Below are 27,305 nucleotides of genomic sequence, written 5' to 3'. Positions count from 1 at the left end.
ACTATATAGCACAGGGAACTATATTCAATATCTTGTGATAAACCATAATAGAAAAAATATTAGAATGTATGTGTGTGTAGTGTATATATATAGAACTGAATCACTTTGCTGTACGGCAGAAATTAACAAAACATTGTAAATCAACTATACTTGAATTTTTAAAAAAGAGTTCTATGCTTAAAGGGGTGGATTTTACTATAGCTAAATGGTATATTAATGAAAATGAAAAGTAATTTTTTAAATATTTATTTGTTTATTGGCTGTGCTGGGTCTCCCTTGCTGTGTGCAAGTTTTCTCTAGTTGTGGCAAGTGGGAGCTACTCTTCATTGTGGTCCATGGGTTTCTCATTGCAGTGGCTTCTCTTGTGTGGAGCACAGGCTCTAGGCATACAGGCTTCAGTACTTGTGGCAAACAGGCTCAGTAGTTGTAGAACATGGGCTTAGTTGCTCTGTGGCATGTGGAATCTTCCTGGACCAGGACTCGAACCTATGTCTCCTGTATTGGTAGGCAGATTCTTAGCCACTGTACCACCAGGGAAGTCTGGAAAAGAAATTTTTAAAAACCTGTGATTTTATAATAGTATTGTCTTCAAAAACTATCAGTAAATATTTAGCAATGCAGAGTAGTCTGGGTGCTTTGGATAATCAAGCATAAGATTTTAGAACAGACTTCTTGTAGATCCATGATTCCTATGGAGAAATCAAAACCAGTAATAGGATAAAGCATGGCTGTTTTTCAACATTCTGTTGCACATGTGCTAGGCTTGAGTCACCTCAGTGAATATTGATGAGCTGCTTGTATAAATGATGCTTTATGTTTCTTACCATAAATTATGCTCTATGTTTCATGCTGTCATTTTAACATAGGAGCCTTTTAATATGTGTGTGAGATCACTATTTTTCTATATCACAAAGATAACTAGAGAAAAAAATATCTTGTGTTCCTCTTAATGCTTATAAAATTGCTGCATTCCAAAAAAATTTAAGTGCATGTTGTAGAAAAAAATCTAAAATTATCTGAGAAGAAGAAATTGAAGCCATTTCTCCTATAAAAATCAAAGTAGGATTTTTTAAATAATAAAGAAATGGGTTTATTCACTACTATATTGTCTGTATTTGCATAAATACAATGTATCAAAAATAGAAAAATTACTCTGCCCTTTCATTTAAATGTTCAGGCATATATTAGTTGTGTTACCTTTTTACTAATGTCAACTCTAATTTACAAGTAAAAAGGTCATTTGGAATCAAAAAGTGAAATCTATTGAACTGTTAAAAACTGAGTGAATAGAAATGTTTAATGGCATGAAGAAGAAAAAAAAAACTGAACTGTGAAGAAAGAGAAGCAAGGCACAGAAAAGCAGCTATTTCCTTTCTTACTCATACACACACTTCCAGCCTCGTTGCTCACTCCTGGGCTTAGTAAGCAGCACTGAGAATGAGTCCTGGCTTGACTGAGAAATTCACTGAAGACTATTTACTTCCTAGCCACTCCCTGCTGAACTATCTCCTGCCCAACTTCCTTTAAGAAGAGCATCTCAGAAAGACAGAGAAACAGAAAACTTTCCTATACACACTTAAGAAATGGGCAAAGGTCTAAGGGGAAAGATTTTCTAATTGCCAACATCGACAAAAGAAATGCTTCAGCGAACCTCTTTGCTCATGGACCTTGTTCGTTTCTTCCTTCTTGAAATCCCCCTCAGTTTTTTAGTTTTTCAGAAATTTTTCTTCTGTGACACTGAACTTTTTCAGTTCCTCTCCTGCGTTTTTGACTGGTCCTTTGTTGTCTCCTGTTAGGGGTTCCTAAGTACTGAGTTCTTCCCTTAATTAGGTGTTCCCTGTGATTTCATTCATCCATTCATTCATTTAAGAAATACTTATCGAAAATCTGTTATGTACTAGGCACTGGAAATATAGCAGTCAACATTGCTCTTGAAAAGGGATAGTATAAAAGACAAATGCACTCATATTATAATCCATTCTGAACAGCCCCCCTATTCTTCCTGCAATAATCATCTACTCTTCTAGTGGCATCCACATTTCTGTGATGTTGGTTTGCCCATTTATGCCACCGGCTCAGATTCAGAGTTACTGAACCACCATCCAGAGCATCATGGTTTAGAGAGTGGATCCTGGAGCTGTGCTGATTGTGCCCAGATTCGGATTACACTCCTTACTAAGTGTTTGGCCTTAATTTTCTGTGCCTCAGTCCCCCTGTGTGTTAAAAGAGACAATGATAGTGCTGACCTGACTTGGTTGTTCTGAAGACTAAGGGAGTTAATAAAAGTAAAGTTTATAAAGCAGTAAGACCTCAATAAATGTTAACTATTTTTACCAATTGAATTTCACAAATGAACTTCAAACTCACAAGGTCTGCAGTCAGATTTGCTCTGTATATTATTCATTCCAGTCACCCCCTTTAGAAACCCAGGAGTCAGCTCTGTCTCTTTCTGTTCCCTGTCCCCACTCATTTAATAAACCGTCCTCTCAGGTCCTGCAACAGTGACCTCCTATTTCTGTGGTTTGGGACTTCAGCATCTCTTCCAGGCCCTGCTTCTTGTTTCTTTGTTTCTTTCCCACCTCTTCAGTGTCAGAGGAATTGGGTAATTGCACTTCACTTCATTAACATTCCAAGTACAATTCCCAAACTGGTGGCCAGAGGGCCAACTCAGCCAGCTAATATTTTGGGACTAGCCAGAAATATTAAAAAATAAAATTTGATGTCATCATGCAAGGCATACACTTCCTAGGTCAGCTTCAATCTCCTCTATTCATAAGGTTTTACACGCATTTACATCATATGTTTGTTCTGGTGCCCAGGCAGTTGGGTTTCTGACCTCTAACATGAAGGGTGACGGGCCCACTCCGTAACATACCAGCCTTTCACTTACCAGAACTTCCACTCCCATCACTCATTCTCTCTAAGCTTATGCTCCTGACATTTCTTACCTCACTGCCTTTGTTCATGCCCTCTATTTTGCCAGGTTTGTCCTCCCAACTCTGCTTGTTGAAACTGTGGTTTCAAAATCTTTCAAGATCTTTTTCCAATTCTCTACCCCCATGAGGCCATTTCATATCCATCTAATTTGGCAGTCATCTCCCACTCAAGCTATTAGCTATTTTAATCACAGAGGATTTGGCCAAAACCTATGAAAATTCTCCTTATAAACCTGCAGATATGCAGGCTTCACACCTGCTGAACTCCCTCTTGATCCAGAGGTTAAAGATCCCTTCTAAATGCAATATCTCTCTCTCTTATATGAATCTTCCAAAACGTTGGTGATATTTCCCTTAAGCAGCTTGCAGGTCCTACATTGATTCATAGCTTGTTGTTGTGCTCTCCTAAATACCACCACTCCTTCACACCCCAGCCCACCCATGCACACAGTTATACATCAGACATGCTCCACTTTTAATTACGGAATTGAACGGAATTATTTATAAAGTCTGGATACCAGTCTGTGAACTGACTAGGCAGTCACTATTTTATAAAAATTGCATTGCTTGTAAGATGGGAGAGATTTATTATTTTATGTTATACAAGGGACGCACACACCTTTCTGCTAATGTTTGGTTGCCAGACTGTTTTCTGTGCTATAACTGCCCTTAGACATTTATTTCTTTTGAACTATTTATGATAGCCGTATCTTAGTAACCCAAAAACATGTGGAAAGAATTGAGTAATTTAGCTTTCATTTTAGGTCCAAATAAGGATTTTGAAGTTGGAAAACAAAACATCTGGCCTTTTAAAGTTTTATTTATTTATCTGTTTATCTACCTATCTATTTATTTATTTATTTTCACACTCAGTGACATTACTTTCATATGTTTCCATCAGGTTGCTCTTACTGACCAGTTTTATCGGCCGTTGGTATTTGGTGTCCCAGTGGCTCTGCTGCATTTTTTTAACATGTTCACAGGCCACATTCCTGGTTGATCAGGTCCTTCTGCTCTCCCGCTTGTGTTATTTTATGTGGAGGACATTGTCCTAAACAGATTATATGTGTTTGTTTAATCATTGCAACCATCTTATGAGCATTATTATCATCCCCACTTGACAGAGAGATTAAGGAATGGGTGAGCTACAGACACAAAAGGTTAAGGAACTTGCCCTGAGTCACAGTGGAGAAGGTTGTGAGAACCAGAATCCAAGCCAAAGTCCTTGCTCTATGCACTAACGCAATAATCACCCTGACTGGCCGGCCATTGTAATCAGGGTTGCCAGCCAGCCCAATGGTGGCCCAGAATAGGACTGAACAGTCTCTTTTTACCATTCTGAGATGTTTCTAGAGCTCCACGGACAGAGGAGAGATGAGAACCATTGGGGCTGAGTAAATAGGTATAGCATTTCATTTAAAAACTAGGGAGCCTCCCACCCTGGTTGCTCTGCCACTTTGATGTTAGTAAAGTGTGACAGTGCCGCCCATGAGGGAATTACTTAATGGGAGGAACCCGAAGAACTATGCTCCGAGCTGCCAAGAAATGAATCAGGAGGAAGGGAACAGAATGGAGGCAAAAGCATCTCTCTGGAACAAGAGGGGAATCCTATTTTTGTTTTGAAAAATTTCAGAGTTTTCTATACTTCAAGGTCTTAAAGCAGACTGTGAGTACTAAAAGAGTTTGTTAGATTATAATATAAAAATCAAACCCACTAAGGACTTTCCACTTGCCCCTTTTTCCAACAATTAGATGACTTGGTTGCAAAAAAGTAGCATGAGATTTATACATTTGGTGGGGTTTCTGTTTTTTTAGAAAAGAGTTTCTCTCCATCTACAGTTTCCTTAAGTATTTCATCTTTGCATGAATAAGAAGGTAATGGGTGAAATTCACATTGACGTTAATTAACATCCTGGTACACATGTGTGGCCAGATGTTTATTGTACAAGCCTGAAAGGCAAATACAGTCACTCGGGTCTGGCCCAACATTTTGTCAAAAGACCATTGGAGGGTATGAAAAGGGGATCAAATAAAATGAACTGAAAGTGGCATGATCTCAGCTTCCTCACTGCTCACTGGAGAAGAGAGAAAACAGGAATGATAGGAGGAGCTGTGGTAACATTTTGGAATCATTTTTCAACTCTTCTAAAGAAGCAGGATAAAATTAAAGTACTCCAAAGAATAACTGAAATGTGTTTTCAATTTGTTTCCTCCTATTCCACTCTTAACCCCATTATTTTAAAATTCCTCCCATTAGCATTCTCTGGTCACTGTTTTATCTATTGATTTTCCTTTGACCAGATAAAGCCAAGAAATTGATGTGTGAATTCCTTACAGACAAAAATTAAAGATGCCAAAAGAATAGTGGTACTTTGGAAAGTTTTCAGACTCTTATAAAAGATGATGCATTGACAGAAAGAAGGAAGGGAGGGAGGGAGAAATAGGAGGGAAGGAAAGGAAAAAGCAAAACCCTTCATTCATCCTACTGTTAGGGGACAAAAAATACACAACCTAGAAGTTGAGAATTACATTTTATTAGATGGACATACGGGAAGACTCAAGCCTGGGAGGTAGGTTCTCAGATAGCTCTGAGATGTAAGGGAGGAGCCAGGATATATAGGAGTTTTGCAAAACAAACCAGGTAGTTTTACATCAAAAGATTTATGCTAACTAAAGAAAAAACAAACATCGCAAGTTAATGAGGTTGGTGCTTTCCTATGTATGGAAAGATTGAAATGATTCAGTCTTATTGAAATGATTCCTTTGATATGCACCTTAACTATCTAGGGCCAGTATCCTGTTTCTCTCCATGCAGAAACCCCTTGGGGTAAACAGTCTGGGATGACTGCAGACAAGAAATTGATGTGTGAGTTCCTTATAGCCAAAAGTCAAAGATGCCAAATGAATAGTGGTACTTTGGAAAGTAGCATCCTTGGTTTCCTTACGTGGCAGACAGGATTCTATGAAGGGACACTGTGAGGTATCTGCACAGTGTTGTCGGGAGAAAGAGCCAGGACTGAAGTCAGAGGACGTTATTCTGTGATCTTGCAAGTCACTTCCCCTTTAGGGATCTCAGTTTCCTTAATTTTGAAATAAGGTTGAACTAGCTGTTCTCTAAGGTTTTTATATTCTCCTTTTTTCAATTAGTCATGTTCCTACTAGCAAGCATTTTTATTCCCACTTGGTAACAAAGAAAACAAGACATCAGGAAGTTAAGTAGTATGGACCACCCACTGTGGAAGTGAAGGGGCCAAAGAGCACATTTCTGAGCAGGAGGCTGTCTTGAGCTGCTAAGATTCAATTCTTTATTTTCCATCCCCAGTAACAAAAATTTCACCTTGAGGGCAGAAACAAAATCGAGTTAGAGCTCCTAGTAATTAAATTTCCTGCAGTAACTCAGAATATAAATCAACCACTAACTGGATGCATGAGAGTCGCTCAGTGTTGCAACTTCTTTTGTCTTTGTCAAGAAAATTAAAGAAATACTGGTTCAAATTTCTATAAAATCATGAAAACAACAAGTCAGACATCCATAAATGATAGATTGAGCTGTGGTTAAGCTCACTTGGATTAATTATTCTGAGTTACAGCGAAGAACGATGCTAATGCATCCCCTTATTCTGCTGACAGGAACATCCATCAGCTGCCTGCTTTGGCTTCTGTGTCACCAATAAAATCCACTAAACCAAGTCTGTCTCCCTTTATACTGCCTCTCATGCCCTAAATAGGAAGGGTTTCTTTTTTTTTTTTCCCTCACTGCATTTCCCTTCATAACTCCCTCCCACTAACTTTGAGAAAATAAAGAAAAATGGAGATTTTTCTGGTATAATTACATTTCCCCTAATTCTTATTTTGCTTTAAAATGGAGACTACGAATATAAGTAGGAATTCCAAGGCAGAAAAAAAGAGGGCACACTCATAAACAGTAGGACTTAACCTCACCTGAAGGAACTTCTGGTCCCTCTTTGTGAGCAATTCTTCCCAATGATGAAATATTAAACCAAAATTTCAGATTCCCTGCTCACTAGCTGTGTGTTTGGACATTGCCCTTAATCTCTCCAAACCTTAGTTTTCTTACCTGTGCAATGAGTTGTTGTGAAATTTAAATGAACGCAGACTTGTGAAGGGTTCCCTGGTGGCTCTGTAGTAAAGAATCTGCCTGCAATGCAGGAGATTCGGGTTTGATCCCTGGGTTGGGAAGATCCCCTGAAAAAGGAAATGGCAGCCCACTCCAGTGTTCTTGCCTGGGAAATCCCATGGATGGAGGAGCCTGGCAGGCTCCATGGGGTCACAAAAGAGTCAGATACGACTTAGCAGCTAACCAACAACAGCAATAAGACTTGCAAAGCAGAAGCATAGTAAGCACTATAGTGAACCAGTACTACTTCTGTTGTTATTTCTCCCTAAGCAGTAAGTATCTGCTGGATTGTCTCAAACTCAAACACTTCAGAAAAAGAATCTTTTTTACAAGCAAACAAAAACAAATAGTTAGAACCTATGGGAAAACCCCAATAAATTTGGAATGGTAGAACTAAATTTTGTGTTGCTTACATTGTTAAACTTCAAATAAAATTTACTCATTGGATCCTAAAAAATGGAAGAAAAAAACACTTCAGCAGGGCCTCCCATAATATCCTAGTGCAAGGGACATAAGAGAACCGCTGATGTAACTCAAGTTGTAAATAAAATCATTACCCTTAGAAGAGATTTTTGGCAGGGTCCTCCAGGTTGTTTGAGGCCCTAAACCTTTCTGAGTTCTATGGGTTGATCCCTAACACGTTCCTACTTTGTGGAAAAGAGAATCAGTCTCCTCTTAAGAATAACTGTCTTCCAAAGAATCATTAGCTGATAAATCTCCAGCTTTTTCAAGGTAGTTTTACTCAAACAGTTGGGCTATTCAATCAACCATCAGTTGTGTGATTGAACTAAAAAGCCAGGGCAGCCCATCAGAGTACCTCCACTGATCAGTCAAAGAATCTATCAGTTTAACTTTTTGTTCCTTTGATAATCTGGACATAAAAGCTCTTCAGAAGCCTAATCTTTGTTATTTTCCCCTCTGCCAGCATTTTAGAAATGTCTGTTCATAAACCTGTCCTGAATTTTGGCTCTGACTGAAAGATCTCCAAAACAAAAGCCAATTTCTTTTTTTCCCCATCTTCACTTGATACCAGCCTAAATCAAATACATATATTTAGAAATGGGTTTGAGTCATTCTAAGATTGAGAGGACGATAGACAGAAGTCAAGTTCTCTTTATATCCCTAGAGGGCAAATCTTGTCTTGTTTCATTGCCTTTGGATTCTAAAACTGTAATGTAGTCACAGCAAAATGATGTCAGACATTGCAGAGAAAACCTCGCAAAAAGCAGCTTACACAACAGGGGGAAAGGAACACTTAATCTTTGTTTAGAAAGCAGTCACTGGAAATATTAGCTGCTGGAGGAAATCTAAGTACAGTGCACAGAGAAACAGTGACCTCTTGCATGTTGATGATGATAAATGGTACATAAGGGGAGCCCTGGGGATGATAAATGCTGACAATGTTTATAAATATACTTCCCTCTATCTGATCATACCTAAAGGGATGAACATCATTCATAATTATGACACCATTAAAATAAGCATTTTTATTTTATTGCTTCCTTATTTTACATTAGCTTTTAAAGAATTACTTCATTAGATTTCCAGATTAAAATGTGTGATGGTATGCATTCCAACATAAGGTACATAACAGATTTCAGCAAGACTGAAAATTTTCAGAAGCACCACTTGACTTTAGGCTTTAATGGGTGAAGTCTCTTCCTCAAGTGCAGCCTTTCTTTATGCCTTTGTGCGTGCTCAATCGCTAAGTCATGTCCGACATGCCCTTATGTACAGCCATTATTACTTTCGTTCATTTATTCATTCCCCCTAATGCTTCCTGCTTTGCTTCCTGGACCACTTCCTGTTTCAGCTGGCACCGCGCTGACTATCCGGTACCCCCTCCACAGTGTGACTTAGGCTAGAACAGCAGCTAACACACTGAGTGCTGGGCACTGTGCTTACTACAGTAACTTGTCTGCTTCCAGCACTCATAACCCTGTGATGTGCGTGTTCTGGAGATAAGGAGGTGTCATTGCCCTCAAGCCAAAAACGAGCCTGCATGCTGGAGATGAGCCAGTTGCTTGTTTCAAGGAGAGAGGGTGACACTGTGGCCACTTGCAGGGTGTCAGGAAGCTGAATTTGGGAAAGACTTACTATGGGGTTTGGACTTTGTACAAGGTTTTGCAGGGGAGGGTATAAGGAAGCAGGGAATAGGGTATAAGGAAGCTCAGGATTGGATGCTATTGGGAATAGGACAACTTAGTGATTAGGTGTTTTAATAAGCCATCAGTTATAGAGGGGGATGAATTCAAGTTGAAATTGTGATTGGTAAAGAAGCAACTGTCACCTCTATCAAGTAGGATGGGGCTCTTCGGTCATTTCTGTGCTTGGACAATTCTCATGTTTTGTCAGTGTTCACACAGGATTACAGAGAGGTCTTTTTTTTTTTCTTTTTTTGTCTCAATTACCTTCTGGACGTGCATGCAGGTCAGTTGCTTAGTTGTGTCCAACTGCTTGCGACTCTATGGACTGTAGCCGACCAGGCTCCTCCATCCCAGGCAAGAATACTGGGGTGGGTTGCCATTTCTTCCTCCAGAGGATCTTCCCGGCCCAGGGATCGAACCAGCATCTCCTGCATTGGCAGGCGAATTCTTTACCTCTGTACTACCTGGGAAGCCCTGCATCCTAGACAGTCAACAGAAATCTTTGCACAGTGGCTTGCAGATGCATCACCCTATGATTTCTTTGTTGCAAGATCCTATTGGTCTCTTTCTTGAAGACGAAAGTCACTCAATCATGTCCAACTCTTTGTGACCCTATGGACTATGCAGTCCATGGAATTCTCCAGGCCAGAATACTGAGTAGGTAGCTGTTCCCTTCTCCAGGGGATCTTCCCAACTCAGGGATCGAACCCAGGTCTCCTACATTGCAGCTGGATTCTTTACCAGCTGAGCCACATGGGAAACCCAAGAATACTGGAGTGGGTAGCCTATCCTTCTCCAGTGGATCTTCCCAACACAGAAATCAAACCAGGGTCTCCTGCATTGCAGGTGGATTCTTTACCAGCTGAGGCTACCAGGGTAGCCCCTCTTACTCCTGAGGCTTGTGCAATCTTAAGAAGAATAATAATTGCTAACATATTTTAAGTGGTTACCATGTGATAGGCACTATTCTAAGCCCATAAAAACATATAACCATGTTATGTATCATAGCAATTGTATGAAATAAATAATATTATCTCCTTTTTATGGAAGAAGAAGATTATGGTGAGAGATTAAGTATCTTGTCCAAAGTCACACAGTCAGAAGGTTATTGGGCTGGAACCTAATTCCAGGCAGTCTGACTCCAGAATCCATGATCTAAACCATTTTGTTGTGCTGCAACTGAAAGTCAGTCTTTATATTGCTGTATTATTTAAGGATTCATACCAAAAAAATTTAATATTGAAGAATCTGAAGAGCTGACATAAAATATGTTGATGAATATGGAAAAATTATCCATAAGAGCCCAAATACAGGGCTTCCCTGGTAGTTCAGTGGTTAAGAATCTTCCTTGCAATGCAAGAGACACCAGTTCAATCCCTGGTCCAGGAAGATTCCACATGCTTCAGAGCAATTAAACCTGTGCTCCATAACTAGAGCTCCATAACTCCATAACTAGTCTGCACTCTAGAGCCTGCGAGCTGAAACTTCTGAGTCCACAATCTGCATCTACTGAAGCCGGCACGCCTTAGAGTCCGTGCTCTGCAGCAAGAGAAGCCACTGCCGTGGGAAGCCTGATCGCAGTAACAGAGTAAGCCCTGCTCACTGCAACTAAGGAAAGCCCATGTGCAGCAATGAAGATTCACCACAGCCAAAACAATAAATAAATTTATCTTTTTAAAAAAGAGTTCAAATGCAAAAACAGGCAAAAGTTCTCAAGTATTTAAGCATTTTAATGACACATCATTTCTGTATACCATAATATGACTATATCTACACACTTACAGATGCAGTATATACACACATTTATATATATATATATGAATACACATATATAGCTGTTACAGTATAGCAACTATAAGAAAAAAAATCACTATTTCTGCGTTCTTGTGCATTTTTTGTCTGAGAATAACACCATCACATGTACATGGCATTGATGCTCTCTATTTTAATTTCACAGATGAAAGAACTCGGTGTCATCTTCTACAACTGCAGCTGCCTGGTCCTAGATTTACAAAGGATATTCGCTTTATATAGTTCATTAAAATTCAAGAACAGAGTACCTCAGACCTGGTCGAAGAGACTTTATGGAGTCTATGACAATGAAAAGAAATTGCAGCTTCAGTTGAACGAAACCAAATCTCAAGCATTTGTGTCGGTGAGTTTTGCTCTTTTTTCCTCCTCCTCCTCCCCTCCTTCTTCCAAAATCCCTTTATTAAGTTGGAATGTTTGACTGCAATCTTATGCTGGGCAAAAATGAATTCAACCAGTCTATCCTGACACACCCCTAGAAGAGTTAAAATATGTGCATTCTTATACTCAAGCACATGCTGTCCCTAGTTACAATAACCATACCTGTTAATAATCATTCCTAGTTTCAGATACTTTGCGTTATCTGGCTGGATCCCCACCATCACCTGTTAGGTAGACCCAAGATTATAACTGTGTTTCAAATGAAGATACCGAAGTTTATCCACTAGCTCAAAGACCATCAGATGGCAGGTGCCAAGAGAAACGCAAGCACCCAGTTCTTCTGACACCAGAAGCTATTTTCAATGCCTTTCACCAATGATTTTCAGACTCGATTTTAGCAATATAACCCTCTGAGGAAACCCTGGTGTGTAAAACAGACAAAAGCAGAGCTATTGTATTTGATTGGGGCTGAAGGGCAAGAGGCTCTTCCAAAAGGCCAGGGCACAGTTTCCAGGCCTCTGACTACACTTGGAAGCCACCTCCAGGATGCCCACGCACCGCAGTTGTCCCCACAGTATTGCTGAGAGTGGGCAATGTAAATATCCAAGCCTACAGTCCTGGTCTTCAAACTTTAAGGCATCTAAGAACCAGATGGGGAACCTGATTGAAATGCAAACTTACGGGACTTCCCCGGTGGCATAGGGAAACACAGGTTCAGTCTCTGGTCTGGGAACGTTCCACATGTCACAGAGCAACTAAGCCTGTGCTCTAGAGCTCGGGAGCCACAACTACTGAAGCCCGAATGCTCTAGTACCTGTGCTTCACAATAAGAGAGGCCACCATAATGAGAATCCTGCACACTGCAAGGAAGAGTAACCTCTGCTCTCTGCAACTAGAGAAAGCCTGTGCAGCGATGAAGACCCAGCACAGCCAAAAACTAAGAATAAATAAATAAGTTGTGTTATTGTTGTTATTCAGTTGCTGTTGTGTCTGTCTCTTTGTGACTCCATGGACTGCTGCACACCAGGCCCTTCTGTCCTCCACCATCTCCTGGAGTTTGTTCACATTTATGTCCATTGAGTTGGTGATGCTGCCTAACCATCTCATACTCTGTCGCCCCCTTCTCCTTTTGCCTTCAGTTTTTCCCAGCATCAGGGTCTTTTCCAATGAGCTGGCTCTTCTCATCAAGTAGCCAAAGCATTGGAGCTTCAGATTCAGCATCAGTCCTTCCAATGAATATTCAAGGTTGATTTCCTTTAGGACTGACTGGTTTGACCTCCTTGCAGCCCAAGGGACTTTCAAGAGTCTTCTCCAGCATCACAATTCAAAAGCATCAATTCTTTGACTCTTTAAGGTCCAATTCTCACATCCGTACATGACTATTGGAAAAAAAACATAGCTTTGACTATATGGACTTTTGTTGGCAAAGTGATGGCTCTGCATTTTAATATGCTGTCTAGATTTGTCATAGCTTTTCTTCCAAGAAGCAAGCATCTTTTAATTTCATGGCTGCAGTCACCATCCACAGTGATTTTGGAGCCCAAGAAAAGAAACTCCATCACTGTTTCCATTTTTTCCCCCTTCTATTTGCCATGAAGTGATGGGAGTGGATGCCATGATCTTAGTTTTTGGGTTTTTTCTTTTTTTAAGTAAGTAAGTAAAAATTGCAAACTTATAGTTACCCCAACCTCACAAGGATCTGATCCACTGGACCAGGGTGAAACCTTAGAATTTTGATTCGAATCAGGCTTCTGAATGGATCCTGTTGCTCAGGTAAGCTTCTTTGAACCATTCTCCCAATTTAACATGGCTATTTCTCCACTGTCTTACAAGTTGCCAGCAACTTTTATGTCATGGAAGAGCTTTTCATGGGAGAGGAAATAGTAGCTTTTTTGCCCATTAAAATGAAAGCACTTACTGAAAATTTAGAAGTGTAGCGATAGAAAATTGAAGTTGCTTGTCTTAAATAAATTCATGTAAGTGTGAATAACATAAAATAATAGACTATGGAAGATTTTCATCAAATAGAACTAAAAAGCTCCCTTTTTTGGTATGTGTACAGGTCAAACAATGCAGCAGTATATAGCATGTCATCTAAGGCATTTTACTAATAAAATGATTGCATATATTCAATTTTGTTTTCTCTTAAGACAACCCTGTAAGACAAGAAAATCAGATATTATTCTCAATTTGTAGATTAGTTGCAATAGGAAATTTTCCAAGGAAACCTTAATCCAGATTAATGGCAACATTAATGGTAATATGACATAAATGATAACATGACACCCCAAGAGTCCAGCAGAACAGCTGGAAGCAGCAAGAAACAGGTGAATCATAAGCATATCTCAGATAATTGCTGGATTTTGAATTTACAGGTTGAATCTTAGAGATGAGTGAATTTGGTTGTTGCATAAATTTAAATTCTGACCCTTAAAAAAGTGGGGGAGTCCTTCTTTGTTGATCCCAAAGTTAACATATCTACTTCAGAGAGAGGGCCCAGGCCTTTAGTAAAATCTATGAAAATGCAAGGGCTTTGTTATATTCCTTGTGCCAAGTCACTTCAGTCCTATCCAACTCTTTGCGACGCTATGGACTGTGTAGCCCACTAGGCTTCTCTGTACATGGAATTTTCCAGGCAGAATACCAGAGTGGGTTGCCATGCCCTTCTCCGGGGATCTTCCCAACCCAGGGGTTGAACCCCGTTCTCCTGCAACTCCTGCATTACAGGTGGATTCTTTACCTCTGAGCCACCGGGGAAGCCCGGTGCTACAAAATAGGTTGGGATTTTTAACAGTCCTTTCCTTAAGCTATGGTCTTTTAAACCATGTGGCACCTTTGTTTTCTATTTTTATTTATTTAATTATTTTAAATTATTGTTATTTTATTTTCCATTTCATATTAATATCTCAAGCCTACCTTTGAATTTCAGTTCAACAGATATTAATTCAACACGATTTTTTACAGAGGAATAAAATCTTACAGACATAAGATAAATAAAAGTCAGAAAACCCCCAAAATTGGAATTGGTATCATTTGCCCAGAGCTCCTTGGTCTCACCTCTGTTACAACATTAATCACATTTTTGTAGCTATTGATTATCTCTCCCACTATTTTGGGCTTCCCTGGTAACTCAGATGGTAAAGAATCCGCCTGCAATGTGGGAGACCTGGGTTCAATCCCTGAGCTGGGAACTGGGTTGGGATCCCTGAGTTGTCCCTGGAGAAAGGAACAGCTACCCACTCCAGTATTCTGGCCTAGAGATTTCCATGGACGGTATAGTCCATGGGGTCGCAAAGAGTCAGGCATGACTGAGCAACTTTCACTTTCACTTTCCCACTTTTTTATAAGGCTTCAAAGGTCATATACTGTACTCTCTTCATCATTTTTACTTCCAGTACTTCCCTTATGCCTCCCTAAAGCAGAAGTAAATGTTGGATTGGTTCTATTAGTAGTAATATCAATAAAAAGTTCCAGGATACATACAGTTTTCTGTGTATATGTGCCAAACAAATGTCAAGGCAAATTTATTTAAGTTCAAAATATTTGTTATAAATTATCTTAAAATAGTATATTATATTTTTATAAGCTTACAGTCCCAACACTAAGTTAACACACAAAATATATATATTTGAGGGCCTTAAGAATTATCATTCCCAAAATTAGATTTTAGGTGATTAATAACTTAGCATGTTTCTATATAAATTTAAATAGTGATGTAGATATAAATTATTTCTAATTTTCTCATAGGACAGAAAGAGGTATTTGGTTAGATTTAAGTATTGATCTCTAATAACTTGGGGCTGAATCATTCTAATTTTCTTACATTCCCTATTGAAATCAGAAGATAGGAACAACAGACTGAGATTTTTTTGTCCTATTTTATAACAACAGAGTGAGGTTTTTTGTCCTATTTTGTAACAACAGACTGAGGTTTTTTGTCCTATTTTGTAGAATGCTTTTTAGAGTTCTTAAGGTAATGCATTTGATTTCCAAGATAAAGACTAGTTAGTTCAAGATCTGTCTTTATTGATCTGGGTACTAGAAAGATTTAATTTCTTGTTGTTTATTGCTTAGTTCATTCATCCACCACTCATGTATACTGTAGTTATTTAGTAAGTGAGGGCAGATGTTGAATAGAACTTGGTGCTGCTCTGAAAAATATAATTAAATTTCCCTTTAGAATCTCAGCTATATATTTTAACTACACTTCAAAAGATTTATTGAGATATAATTTATTACCATAAAATTCATCCTTTTAAAATGTAAAAATCAGTGGATTTCAGTATAGTCACAGAGTTTCACTATCATCTGTATACTTTCTAATTTTAAAATATTTTTATCACCACAAAGGAAAAGGTCATACCTGTTAGTAGTTGCTCTCCATTTTCCCCTTCTCTTAGGCTCCAGAAAGCACTAATCTACTTTCTGTCTCTAAGGATTTGCCTTTTTCTAGATACTTCATATAAATGAAGTAATATTGATACAATATGTAGTCTTTTGTAACTGATTTCTTTTACTTAGTATTAATAAAATGGTTTCAAAATGAATGACTCTGTTCTTTTTACTTTTATGGCCAAATAATTTTCCATTGTATGGATATATCACATTTTGCTGTCTGTCCATCAGTTGATGGACATTTAGATGTTTTTACCTTTTGACTATTGTGAATAGTGTTCCTATGAACCTTCATGTACAAATTTTTATTTGAATACCACTTCTCAGCTACTTTGAGTTTTACTTAGGAGTGGAATTGCTGGGTACTGTTGTAAATCTACCTTAAACATTTTGAGGCATTGACAAACTTTTTTAAATTGGCTGCACCATTTTGCAGTTCCACCAGAAATGAATGAGGATTTCAATTTCTGCACGTCTTAGTCAATACTTGCTATTTTCTGCTTTATTTTAGCCCTCTTAGTGTTTGTGAAATTTGTCTTATGGTTTTGATTTGCATATTTTAATGCACTTACTGGTCATTTGTATATCTTTTTAGAGAAATGTCTATCAAAGCCTCTGCCCGTTTTTCAGTTAGATTGCTTGGGGTTTTGTTATTGAGTTGTAAGAGTTAATTATACATTCTAGATACAAAGATGTATATGATTTGCAAGTATTTTCTCCCATTCTGTAGACTGTCTTTTCATGTTTAATTACATTTTAGCATATGTATTCTGGGAATGGAATATGGATTTTTTTTAGCCAGGAACCTGATATGAAATAAAACACTACTAAAGCAAGAATTTAATGAATATGCAAAACAAGGAACATGTAAATATAAGGTGTTTATTGATGTAAGAAGGAAATAGAGATTACCTATAATCAAGGTGCCTCAAGAGCACTTGATTGGTAACAGATCATTGAGAGCTGAAACAAAGAAAAGCATCTGTATTTTCCTTCTCTTTGTATTTTTCTTTGGAATAAAGAAGTACAAAGTACAAGGGTCAGAAAATTAATCCAGGAATGATAAGAAAACAACAGTCTTCTCTCTGATTAAACAAGCAGAACTAGTTAATTTTCTCTGCCAGATCAGAGAACATGCAAGTACTACCATGACCCCAGGGGCAGAAGTACTAATACAAATAGTCATGTGTTTCCTTAATAAACACATGTAGCACCTGCAATGCTCTAAGCAGTGGGTTAGGAAATGAGAATATAGGAGAATATAGGAATATATGAGAATATAGGAAACAAGACAAGTACATGTAAGGGTCTATTCACACATAGATGGGAATACCTAGAGTAAAGCAACTCCAACTAGGAGTAGAGGCTGGGGAGTCACACAAGACTCCAAACACTTAGTAATCTAAGAAGCACTCTCACATTCCACAAATATTTACTGAGCAGGTCACACGTGCTAAGCATGGCATGGCACAAGGCTCCAGAGACATAAAACCAAGCAGCTCACAAGCTGGTAGAGAATCACACAGACAAATGAAGGAAGTACAATGTAGCACGTGCTGGAATGAAACTGCACAAAGCAGGAATCTTATATCGATCACTGATGTATGCCAAGTACCTAGACTAGAGCTGGTTGCATGGCTGGTATCAATACTTAGTAATATTTGATGAATGAATGAAATCAGGTGCAGAAGAGGAAGAGATCCAGACCAGGAGTAGGCCATTCTCTTATTTAAGTCTCAAAGGCAAATCATAATGAAAGATTTGTTACTGTTCTCACCCCACAGGAAACAGAGGCTCAGGAAGTGTGAGGGACATGCCCAGCCTGCTACAGGGTATAAGGGCTGGACCCCAGCACATCACCAGCATGTAAATGCACAGTATCCAAACTTATTAGACCATAGCCAATGAAAGAGACCAGAGACTCTGTCTAAATTTGTTCCTCCCTGAAACCAAAATCCAGTTTTGGGAACATGCAAGAAAGTTCAGGAAATTCCTAACTGAAGCAAAAATATGGGCATTTGGACACATTTCAGAGTTGACCTGGGCTCCTGTCTAGAGCTAAGATCCTTAGCTTCTTCATGGTAAGCTTTACCTGTTGGGTAAAGCAGACCCAACAGGCTGAGGGAATTAATTCATTTTAATTTTCATTTATTAATGGAGATAGAAACATGAGTAAAACACAGTTCCTAAAATCAAGATAGTAGCCATCTAGGCAAGGAGATGAGACAGGTGCAAGTGATTTTAAGTTTCAATATGCTAAATAATATAACAAATAAATCACATTATGGGAAGACAGAAAAAGGAGAAGTAGCTTCTGGGTGACAATATAAAAACGTTTCAGGACTTCCCTGGTGGGCCAGTGGTTAAGAATCTGCCTGCCAATGCAGAGACACGGGTTCGGATCCCTGGTCCAGGAAGATCCCACATGCCTCGGGGCGACTAAGCCTGTGTGCCACAACTACTGAAGCCTGTGCACCATACAGCCTGTGCTCCCCAACAAGAGAAGCCAGCATAATGAGACGCTCAAGCACTGAAACTAGAGAGTAGCCCTAGCTCGCTGCACCTAGAGAAAGGCTATGCACAGCAGCGAAGAGCCGGCACAGCCAAAAATAAATAGTTTTTTGATTTTTTTTAATTTCATGGAGGAGATAGTATTTGAACTTGAACTTAGAGGAAGTATAGGACTCTGATAGGGAAAGATAGGGAAACACTTCAGCCAGAGGGATCGGCCGGAGCAAATATACGGCGGGCGGCAGACAATGTGAGGGCAGGGCCATGGACTGACGATTATCTTAGTCTGGGACACAGAAGGCATGATAACGTGCAAATGAGGGAGACAGAAATGGGAGAGCCAGGGTACAGAGGCCGTGCATGCATCTGCCCCAGTGAGATCAGGCTGAATTCCAAGAAACCAGGGGTCCTGAGAGAGACACACATTTGTTTGTTTGTCTTGTAAGCATCGTGAAGACAGGGAAATGAGTTCAGAAGATATATAAAAGTGATGCCCAGCAAACAGCACCAGTGCCTGAATGAGGGAAACAGCAATCTGGAGTAAGAGGGAAGGACAACATGAAAGACACTGCAGAAGCCCACACCGTCTGTCTTAGTGACGGATGGGGTGTCTGCCTGTGTGTGTGCTGGGAAAAGTGTGGGACTAGCATGGGATTTTGTTTGTTTTTTTATTTATGTTTTATTGCTTTGTTTTGGGCTTTTTTGTTCTGGTTTCTCTCCTTTAGCATTTGTTTTTTGTTTTTTAATACTTAGAAGTTCATCCTCATTCCGAAAGGAAAGTGATTTAAATCCAAAACTTATTCTGATACTCATCGGCCAGGACAACATTCTGAGTAAGGGTGCCTGGTAGGTGTGGCCCTTCAACGTGCTCCTTCCTCAGCCCCACGCTCCTCCTCAGCTGTGCTCCTCCTCAGCTGTGCATCCGGTCCAACAGCATCGTCTTCCCTCTGCCTAAGCTGAGATAGGGACTCCCGCCAGCACAGGGTGGGGAGCTGTTCCCAAGCATTCATGAAGGCCGCTGACCACCAAAAGTGGCAGAACGTTCGGTGAAGGACCCAGGTCTGCCATGCCAGGCAATCTTCCAGAAACCATTTATTTGGCCTCTGATACTAACCAGAGGAGCCTGGCGGACTACAGCCCATGGAGTCGCAAAAGAGTCAGACACTAAACAACTAAGGACTCATTGCATTGTTTGTGTTCCTTCGTTTGGTGTCTTGCTTGTCAGAGTAATGCAGGAACTACAGAAATGCTCCTTCCAGTCTTGTCCAATGGGAAGCCAGTAAGAAAACCAAAGTATATCTTTTCCTTTCTATAATGAAAAAAGTGAAAGTGAAAGTCACTCAGTCATGTCCGACTCTTTGTGACCCCATGGACTATACAGTCCATGGATTTCTCCAGGCCAGAATACTGGAGTAGGTAGCTGTTCCCTTCTCCAGAGGATCTTCTCAACCCAGGGACCCAACCCAGGTCTCCCGCATTGCAGGTGGGTTCTTTACCAGTTGAACCACAAGGAAAACCCAAGAATACTGGAGTGGGTAGCCTATCCCTTCTCCGGTGAAGCTTCCCGACCCAGGAATTGAACCAGGGTCTCCTACATTGCAGGGAGATTCTTTACCAACTGGCCTACCAGGGAATCCCTCTTTTCTATAATAACTTTATCTAAAAAAAATCATACTTTGGTAAGATGGAAACCACTTTGAGCAACATAAGAAAAATATCTCAAGTATAATTTGCCTCTTTGCTCATTTTTCTCAAGTCCCTGTCTCTGCTTATGAGCTTGGCATCTTAATAAGTCACTTGGTTTTTCCTCTAGAATTACTGATGATCCTTTCTCCACAATCAACCCTCCTCTTCCTCACTTGATGAAAACATAGGAGAAAAGAAAAAACAAAATAAGATTTTTAGACCGTGTGTCTTGAACATCTTTACAGCTATGTTACCTTTCAAGTGAAATGACTTCTAGCATAAATAGCTTGCTGTATGTGTGTGTGTGTATATATATATATATATATATATATACACTATATGTGTGTGTGTATATATATATATACACACATACATACACTGCATGGTAATATCTGAGAAAATTAACTATGTATGATATGAGTGTGTGCCAGAGTCACATAAGTTTAGAACTGGAGAACTTCCATAAAGATAAAACATGTGTATTGAAAATGAGAATTCCCTCCCAAAACCAACTTAAAGGACAGATTTGAGACTCATCCCACCACGCTTTGATTTCTACTTGCTTCAACTTTGATAGAACTGCAAATGTGTTTGTCTAATCTCATAAAGAACTGGAACATAGACTTGCAAAAATTGGCTAAAAGCCAAGATTCATTTTTTACAAAAAATTTTAAATAACAACAAAAAAGAGAAAACTCCAGATGGTAAAAACTAATACTCTAAAAGTTTGTTTTTGTGTCTTCACAGAATTCTCCCAAACTCTTTTGCCCTAAAAACAGAAGCTTTGACATAGACGCCATCTACAGTGTGATAGATGATGCCAAGCAATACGTGTACATCGCAGTCATGGACTACCTGCCTATCTCCAGCACAAGCACCAAGAGGTCAGTGCGTGTGTGCTTAGAACCTGGGCTCCAGGGTGAGGCACGAAGCTGAGAACCACAGGAAAACACATCCTGGACACTGGGATGCTATCAAGTCACAGAAGGTTGCACATTCACATCTTCTCAGGGTATACTTGCAGCTCACCCAGAATGCATCTCCTCCCTTAGTCCATTTTAAGGACTCAGGGTCTCATCCCATAAATTACTACCTCAGTAATTTACATTGTAAGCATGACAACAACTTTAGATTGAAGATTGGGTTGTGATTTGAAAATTATTTGGAAAAGTAAAATAAATTATAAATTATTAGAAAAAAGTTTTTTTAAGTTATCAGTTGACATGTGCCTGAAGGGCATACTGAAACTAAGTAGGTCTGCCAAGATTTTCTTTAAAAGAGGCATCCCTTTGTTGTCCTCATGTTGGTCTTCCTTAAATGCTAAATTTTCATACTATCTTTTTCATTTATGGGAGAAGCAAACTTAAAATATGTATGTTCTCAGTCAATCTATCCATCTGTAAAAGGAACATAGCATTTTAAAATTTAGAGTATTTTTAATATTCATCACTGTGCAAGTGTGGAAATACTTGGAATAAACAGGAGCAGAATTTATGCCCCTAAATCATTGCATGCATAAATGCATGCCTAGGACCCAAGTATTGCCTACTTTTGCTTTCTTGCTGGGAATGCGGAGTTTGGGTGCTTGTAAATGTTTTGAATAATCCAGTTAACCCAGGAAAAATTTCCAAAGTGCACATTTCTAGGAGTACAACCTGACACCTTTTAAATTTGGAAAATTACAATTTCAAATTAACTATTTTGCTGAGGTTAAGTAATTTCATGTGCCCTATATTGCTTGAATATTGTTCATATTGCCAACCTCACATATGCATAATATACAACTTCTTTATGCAAATGACTTTAAAATTGCAAAAGATGTGTTTCTCCCAGAAAGTGATTACCCCAAATGATGGTCAAAAAGTATTTTAGGCTGCAAGATACACATTATTAAGACACTTAAAATATTGTGCACCCTTTGAACATTCATGGATTTTTTTTCCACATACTTTCATTTTTTCAATCCCTCCTTTTCATGTTTTGCCCATTTATTGTTTATTTGATTTTAGATTTGTTTTAGACTTCAGCTTCTCTTTGGGAAGAATTTGAAACAGTACGTTTTGCCTGGTCTTCCAATTATTCCAAAGGAGAATAAGGTTAAGTTTATGACTTATTCAGTTGGGATAATAATTTCATAGGATTGACATAACCTTCATTTCATGAAGTTCCTTCAAACAAACAAAATTAAGATCCTTCATAGCCAAGGGAGAAGGCATTAGCATGGATAATCTAAAATATCTTGGAAATATAATGAGGAAAGAGATTGTGCACCAGCCACAGAGCAATGCAGAGTCAAAGCAGGTGTCTCTCAGTTGGAAAGATTTGCATCTTTTTCTCAAATTAAGAAGGCAGAGAATGAAAAAAACTGAAAGCCAAGCGTCCCTTTCTTTGAGACTCCATAGACAGAGTTGCTTGAATTTTCTAGGCAAGAATATTGGAGTGGGTTGCCATTCCCTCTCAAGGGGATCTTCCCTATCCAGGGAGCGAACCTAAGTCTCCTGCATTGCAGGCAGAATCTTTACCATCTGAGCCACCAGGGAAGGCTCCAGGGAGAAGTTGAAGCTATTCTCAGGAAGGAATGACGAATCAAATGCAGCTGCAGAGGGCCAAGAGAACAGCTAAGGGAGAAGGGGGAGGATGCCTTATCCTCTGAATTAGAGGGAAGGAGATAAGGATGTGTGTGCCCTCAGGGTAGAAAGTTAAGGAGAACCATGGTTAAGACCCCCAGTTTTGTGAATGAAGGAAAGAACAAGTTTCTCTAGGGTGGGGTAACAGCATAATTACAAAAGATACAGGAGGTGGAATTAACCCAATACAAGGATAGAGGTTGACAGATGGTATTGAGAACCCTGAAGGTCGAGATGACTTTTTCTAGTAGTCCTCAGCTTTATGACTATAGAAATACACCAAAGGAATAACGGCACTGATCCTGGATTTAGATTCTGCAAAGAGACAAAGGAAGGGAGAGGGGCAATATCCTTCAGGTGATGAGAACTGAAACTCGGCTTGTCAGGGAAAGGAGACCAGGAGGAGCTGATGCATCAGGAAAAAGTAGAGGGATCTCAGATCTGGGGCCCACACAGGTGAAAAGTGAACATGTTAGTTTCTCAGTCATGTCTGACTCTTTGTGACCCCATGGACTGTAGCCCACCAGGCTTTTCTGTCCGTGGGATTTCCCAAGCAAGAATACTGGAGTGGGTTGCCATTTCCTTTTTCCAGGGGCTCTTCCTGACCCAGGGATTGAACCCAGGTCTCCTGCATTGCAGGCAGATTCTTTAGCATCTAAGCCACCAGAGAAGCCCACACAGGTGAAAGGGCAGGTACAAATAAAAGAGTGAAAGAACTTGAAGGACAGGAGGCTGGGGTCAGATATAAAGAGGAGAACTTTGGAGGTAAAATTATTATGCAACTCACAGGCTAAGGTTTTGAATAATATATTATTAGTCCAAATAATGAATTGGCCTAGAATTAGGCAAAGATTTGTATGAATAAACAGAAGGTCAACAAATTACAGGATTAAAGAGAGAGCAATTTGAGATTTGTCTTTAACATGGGAAAGCTTATTGTTTTTGGTTTTTAACATGAGAACTACGTTACAGTTCTGAAAGAAACACTGTGTGTGCTGGGGGGAGCAGTGGCTGGCTCCTAAATCAAGTGGACAGGTTGTGGTGGGAAATACACAGCAGGATTTTAGGAGAAACTGTGGCCTAGGAAAGAGTCCAGATTTAGTTGAAGTAAAAAGTTAAGAATTCAGGGGAAAGGCTCAACCTATAGGGGAAACTGTTTGCCTGATGAAGTGTTCCAAGGTCACAGAGTAGTGGAGGGGCTTGGCAATGAGAGACAAAGACAGTTTGGAAATAAGAGTGTGGGAAGCTTGGACAACCAGAGCAAGATCTCATTTGGGGGGCACTTATCAAAGAAGAGAGGTTTAAGAAGCACTTGAAGATGACAGAGTGCTCAAGGATCCTAACTGGAATTCTTTTGGAAAGTTGATTCTTCTTGCACATTTGAACTGAGGCCCAAGTAAAGTTGGAGGTGTGTGAGGGTAGCATGTGGTAGCGGTCAGAATGTCTGTGCCCTCAGCCCACACAACCTGAGGCCCTGATAGGAAACCTCATTTTAGGCAGGATTGTACCTGCCTAAAGCACCATTTCTCAATGTTCTAAGCCAGGAGGCCAGCATTTTATCAACATATCCTACAAGGTTATTTATATTACAGATTAGAAGCTGATCTAATCTGTAATATAAATGATCAAGTAATGATCCAGTTAATGTCAATGCTCTCTGTAGTGTAGTAAATTTCTTTCCCCAAAGTAACTGATTTTCTTTATCTGTATGAATATTATTTCTATAGTACTTATATTATAGATTAGAGGCTGATCTAATCTATAATATAAATGATCACATAGTGATCAAGTTAATATCAATGTTCTCTGTAGTCTAATAAATTTCTTTCTCCAAGCTAACTAATTTTCTTTTATTTTATCTTTATGGATATTATTTCTACAGGACTTATAAATTAGAGGCTGATTTAATCTATAATATAAATGATCACATAATGATCAAGTTAATGTCAGTGTTCTCTGCAGTCTAGGAATTCCCCCCCCCCAAACTGACTAATTTTATTTTATCTGTATGGATATTATTGCTACAGGACTTACTGGCCAGACTTGGATGGGAAAATCAGAGAAGCATTAGTTCTGCGAAGCGTCAAAGTTCGACTCCTTATAAGCTTCTGGAAGGAAACTGACCCCCTCACATTTAACTTCATTTCATCTCTTAAAGCTATTTGCACTGAAATAGCCAACTGCAGTTTGAAAGTTGTAAGTATTGTATTGACTGAACTGTTAAAATCTTATTTCCTTCATACATCTGTGAAAGCTATAAGCACACAAATACACATATGCTTCCAATCGGAACTAGGACAACAATCTTTGAGAGTGAAAAATGCCTCAAAAAGTAGGTTGAGTAGTTTTCAAGATAATCATATCTTCCCCCAAAAAAGGAGACTAGAACCCAAGTTTCCTGGTACCAGCCTAGCCCTCTTTATCCACACTTTCAGTTGCATCCTCTCCATTTTGCTTGAACTTCCTCCTTCATCTACTATTCTTATTTGTAAGACAGTGAGCAGCAGAGCCTTGGAACATGCACCAGCGCAGACTCCCCCAGCCTGGGATCCTGTCCTTGTTCCAGGTCCCTCAGGCCACATGCTGACCCATCTCTGCATCCTGTGAGGGAGGCAGGGTTGAGGATTCATACAACTCTAAATGTGCTAGCTCTCTAGCTTATCTTTAACTCTCCTCTGGTCCACACATGTAGCATCCTCATCCTCCCCTCAGGGCCCATGTACATGCTCTTTCCTCTCCTACAACACTCTTCTCCATGCTTTACCTGATTCATGCCCACTAATCCTTTAGATCTCAGCTTTCCCCAACCTCCACTGCAGACATTCAACAAATGTACACTGAGACCTCTTCTAAGTGATGAAGTTTTGCACCATGCATGAAGCGTTCAGGGACCCAGATGACACAGGTCCACTGTCAGCTTCAATACATGGCTCCCAAGATTGCCTTGAGCCTCAGTACCCCAAGGCCAGTCGGAGGAAGAGAAGTATTGGAGGAGTGCACAGGAGGCCCTTAAAGGGAAAGTCGCTCAGTCATGTCTGACTCTTTGTGACCCCATGGACTACACAGTCCATGGAATTCTCCAGGCCAGAATACTGGAGTGGATAGCCTTTCCATTCTCCAGAGGATCTTCCCAACCCAGGGATTGAACCCAGGTCTCCCACAGTGCAGGCGGATTCTTTACCAGCTGAGCCACAGGGGAAGCCCTATGAATTAGACCTGCTGTTGCTAAGTCATGTCAGTTGTGTTCGACTCTGTGCGACCCCATAGACGGCAGCCTACCAGGCTCCACCGTTCCTGGGATTCTCCAGGCAAGAACACTGGAGTGGGTTGCCATTTCCTTCTCCAGTGCATGAAAAGTGAAAAGTGAAAGTGAAGTCTCTCAGTCGTGTCTGACTCTTCGCAACCCCATGAACTGTAGCCTACCAGGCTCCTCCATCCATGGAATTTCCCAGGCAAGAGTACTGGAGTGGGGAGCCATTGCCTTCTCCCATGAATTAGGCCTAGAGGAGATGAAATCCCTTTAGCCTTCACTCTCTGAAGGACAAACCATCTCCATGCTCAGCAAGGCCCCAGATGTCAAAGCATCAGAATATAGAAAATAAGACAAAGCTAATACAAGCAGAGGCAGAGGAGAGTACCTGGGGCCTATGGCACATGATGCATTTGCTCCTATGTCTTCTCTCTACTTCCCCTCAGAACAACTCAGTTGTCTGCACCAACCCCTTTTCCTGGCCCCACAGCACACCTGCCACTGAAGCCCTGTCAGTTGAAATCTCTGGCATGAAATGTTAAGGGTTCTTATTTAAGATTTACACGAAATTGCAAGGAAAGTAGAATCCATCATTTTTAACCTCTACAGTATTTACTCAGCTTCATCTTTTTGAACACATATGATCACATTACTTGAATAAAGCAAACATTAATAGTTCCCTGCTGGACATTTTATTAAACAGAGACTTCAATCTCTGTATAAGCCAGGCCATGCATGTCTAGGCATCAAGATAAGCCTAAATGAGAAAGAATCTTATGGCCCCAATGCCAAGACCACAGATGGATGAAGAGCATTTCTAAGAAAAGTGAAAGTTGGGATCTTGCACATAGCATGTCTTCAGGAGGCTAGGAGCACTGATAAAGCAGATAGCCTGGTAATCCCCATCCTTAGAGTATGCACCCTCACCCCTGGCTTTGTGAGTTTGTATCCATGAGGTGGCTCATGGAAAGAGATAGCACTCACCAAGCTTTCCTAGTTAAACAAGGGTTTTTTAAATAAATTAACAAGTCACTTTTTAAATGTCTTTGCTGTCACCTACAGTATGTTAGATGTCTAAAAATATGTCACTGAATACAATATGAACTCTGATGTCATCTTAGCCCCCCAGATGTATCTGTTTTCCCTCTTTTGGGTCATCGTCAACTCTCTGGAGGAAATGGGCTCTCAGTCAAGCCTCAAGCTGTGATGCCATCACTGACTTAAATTAGGATGCATAATTTATTCTTTCTCAAATTTGTCTTAATTCTATAGTAATATCTCCCTCAGAAGGAAATAGCCCATTGTACAGACAGGTATTGTGATAGAATATCCAAGCAGAATGACTGCTGGCTATTAATCAGTTTCGTGTGACCACTCAAGTGTAAAACCATGACATAAGAGCATTCACAGGTTATTAAGTCCATC

General features: G+C 39.8%; 1 protein-coding gene across 5 annotated transcripts in view; it reads left to right on the top strand.

The window, feature by feature from the left end:
• The window catches only part of PLD5 (phospholipase D family member 5), a 380,018-nt gene that overhangs the window by 341,924 nt on the left and 10,789 nt on the right, over window positions 1-27,305 (top strand). For all 5 annotated transcript variants that reach the window (XM_043486037.1, XM_043486040.1, XM_043486038.1 and 2 more), the window contains 3 exons: window positions 11,179-11,376; window positions 20,751-20,887; window positions 24,658-24,826. In XM_043486037.1, coding sequence (XP_043341972.1) covers window positions 11,179-11,376; window positions 20,751-20,887; window positions 24,658-24,826 — 504 coding nt within the window. The remainder of the gene's footprint in view (window positions 1-11,178; window positions 11,377-20,750; window positions 20,888-24,657; window positions 24,827-27,305) is intronic.

This window comes from Cervus canadensis, chromosome 13 (assembly GCF_019320065.1).
Source record: "Cervus canadensis isolate Bull #8, Minnesota chromosome 13, ASM1932006v1, whole genome shotgun sequence".
Classification (NCBI taxonomy): domain Eukaryota; kingdom Metazoa; phylum Chordata; class Mammalia; order Artiodactyla; family Cervidae; genus Cervus; species Cervus canadensis.
The sequence above is the reverse complement of the archived record's forward strand: the minus strand, read 5'-3'. Positions and strand labels throughout refer to the sequence as shown.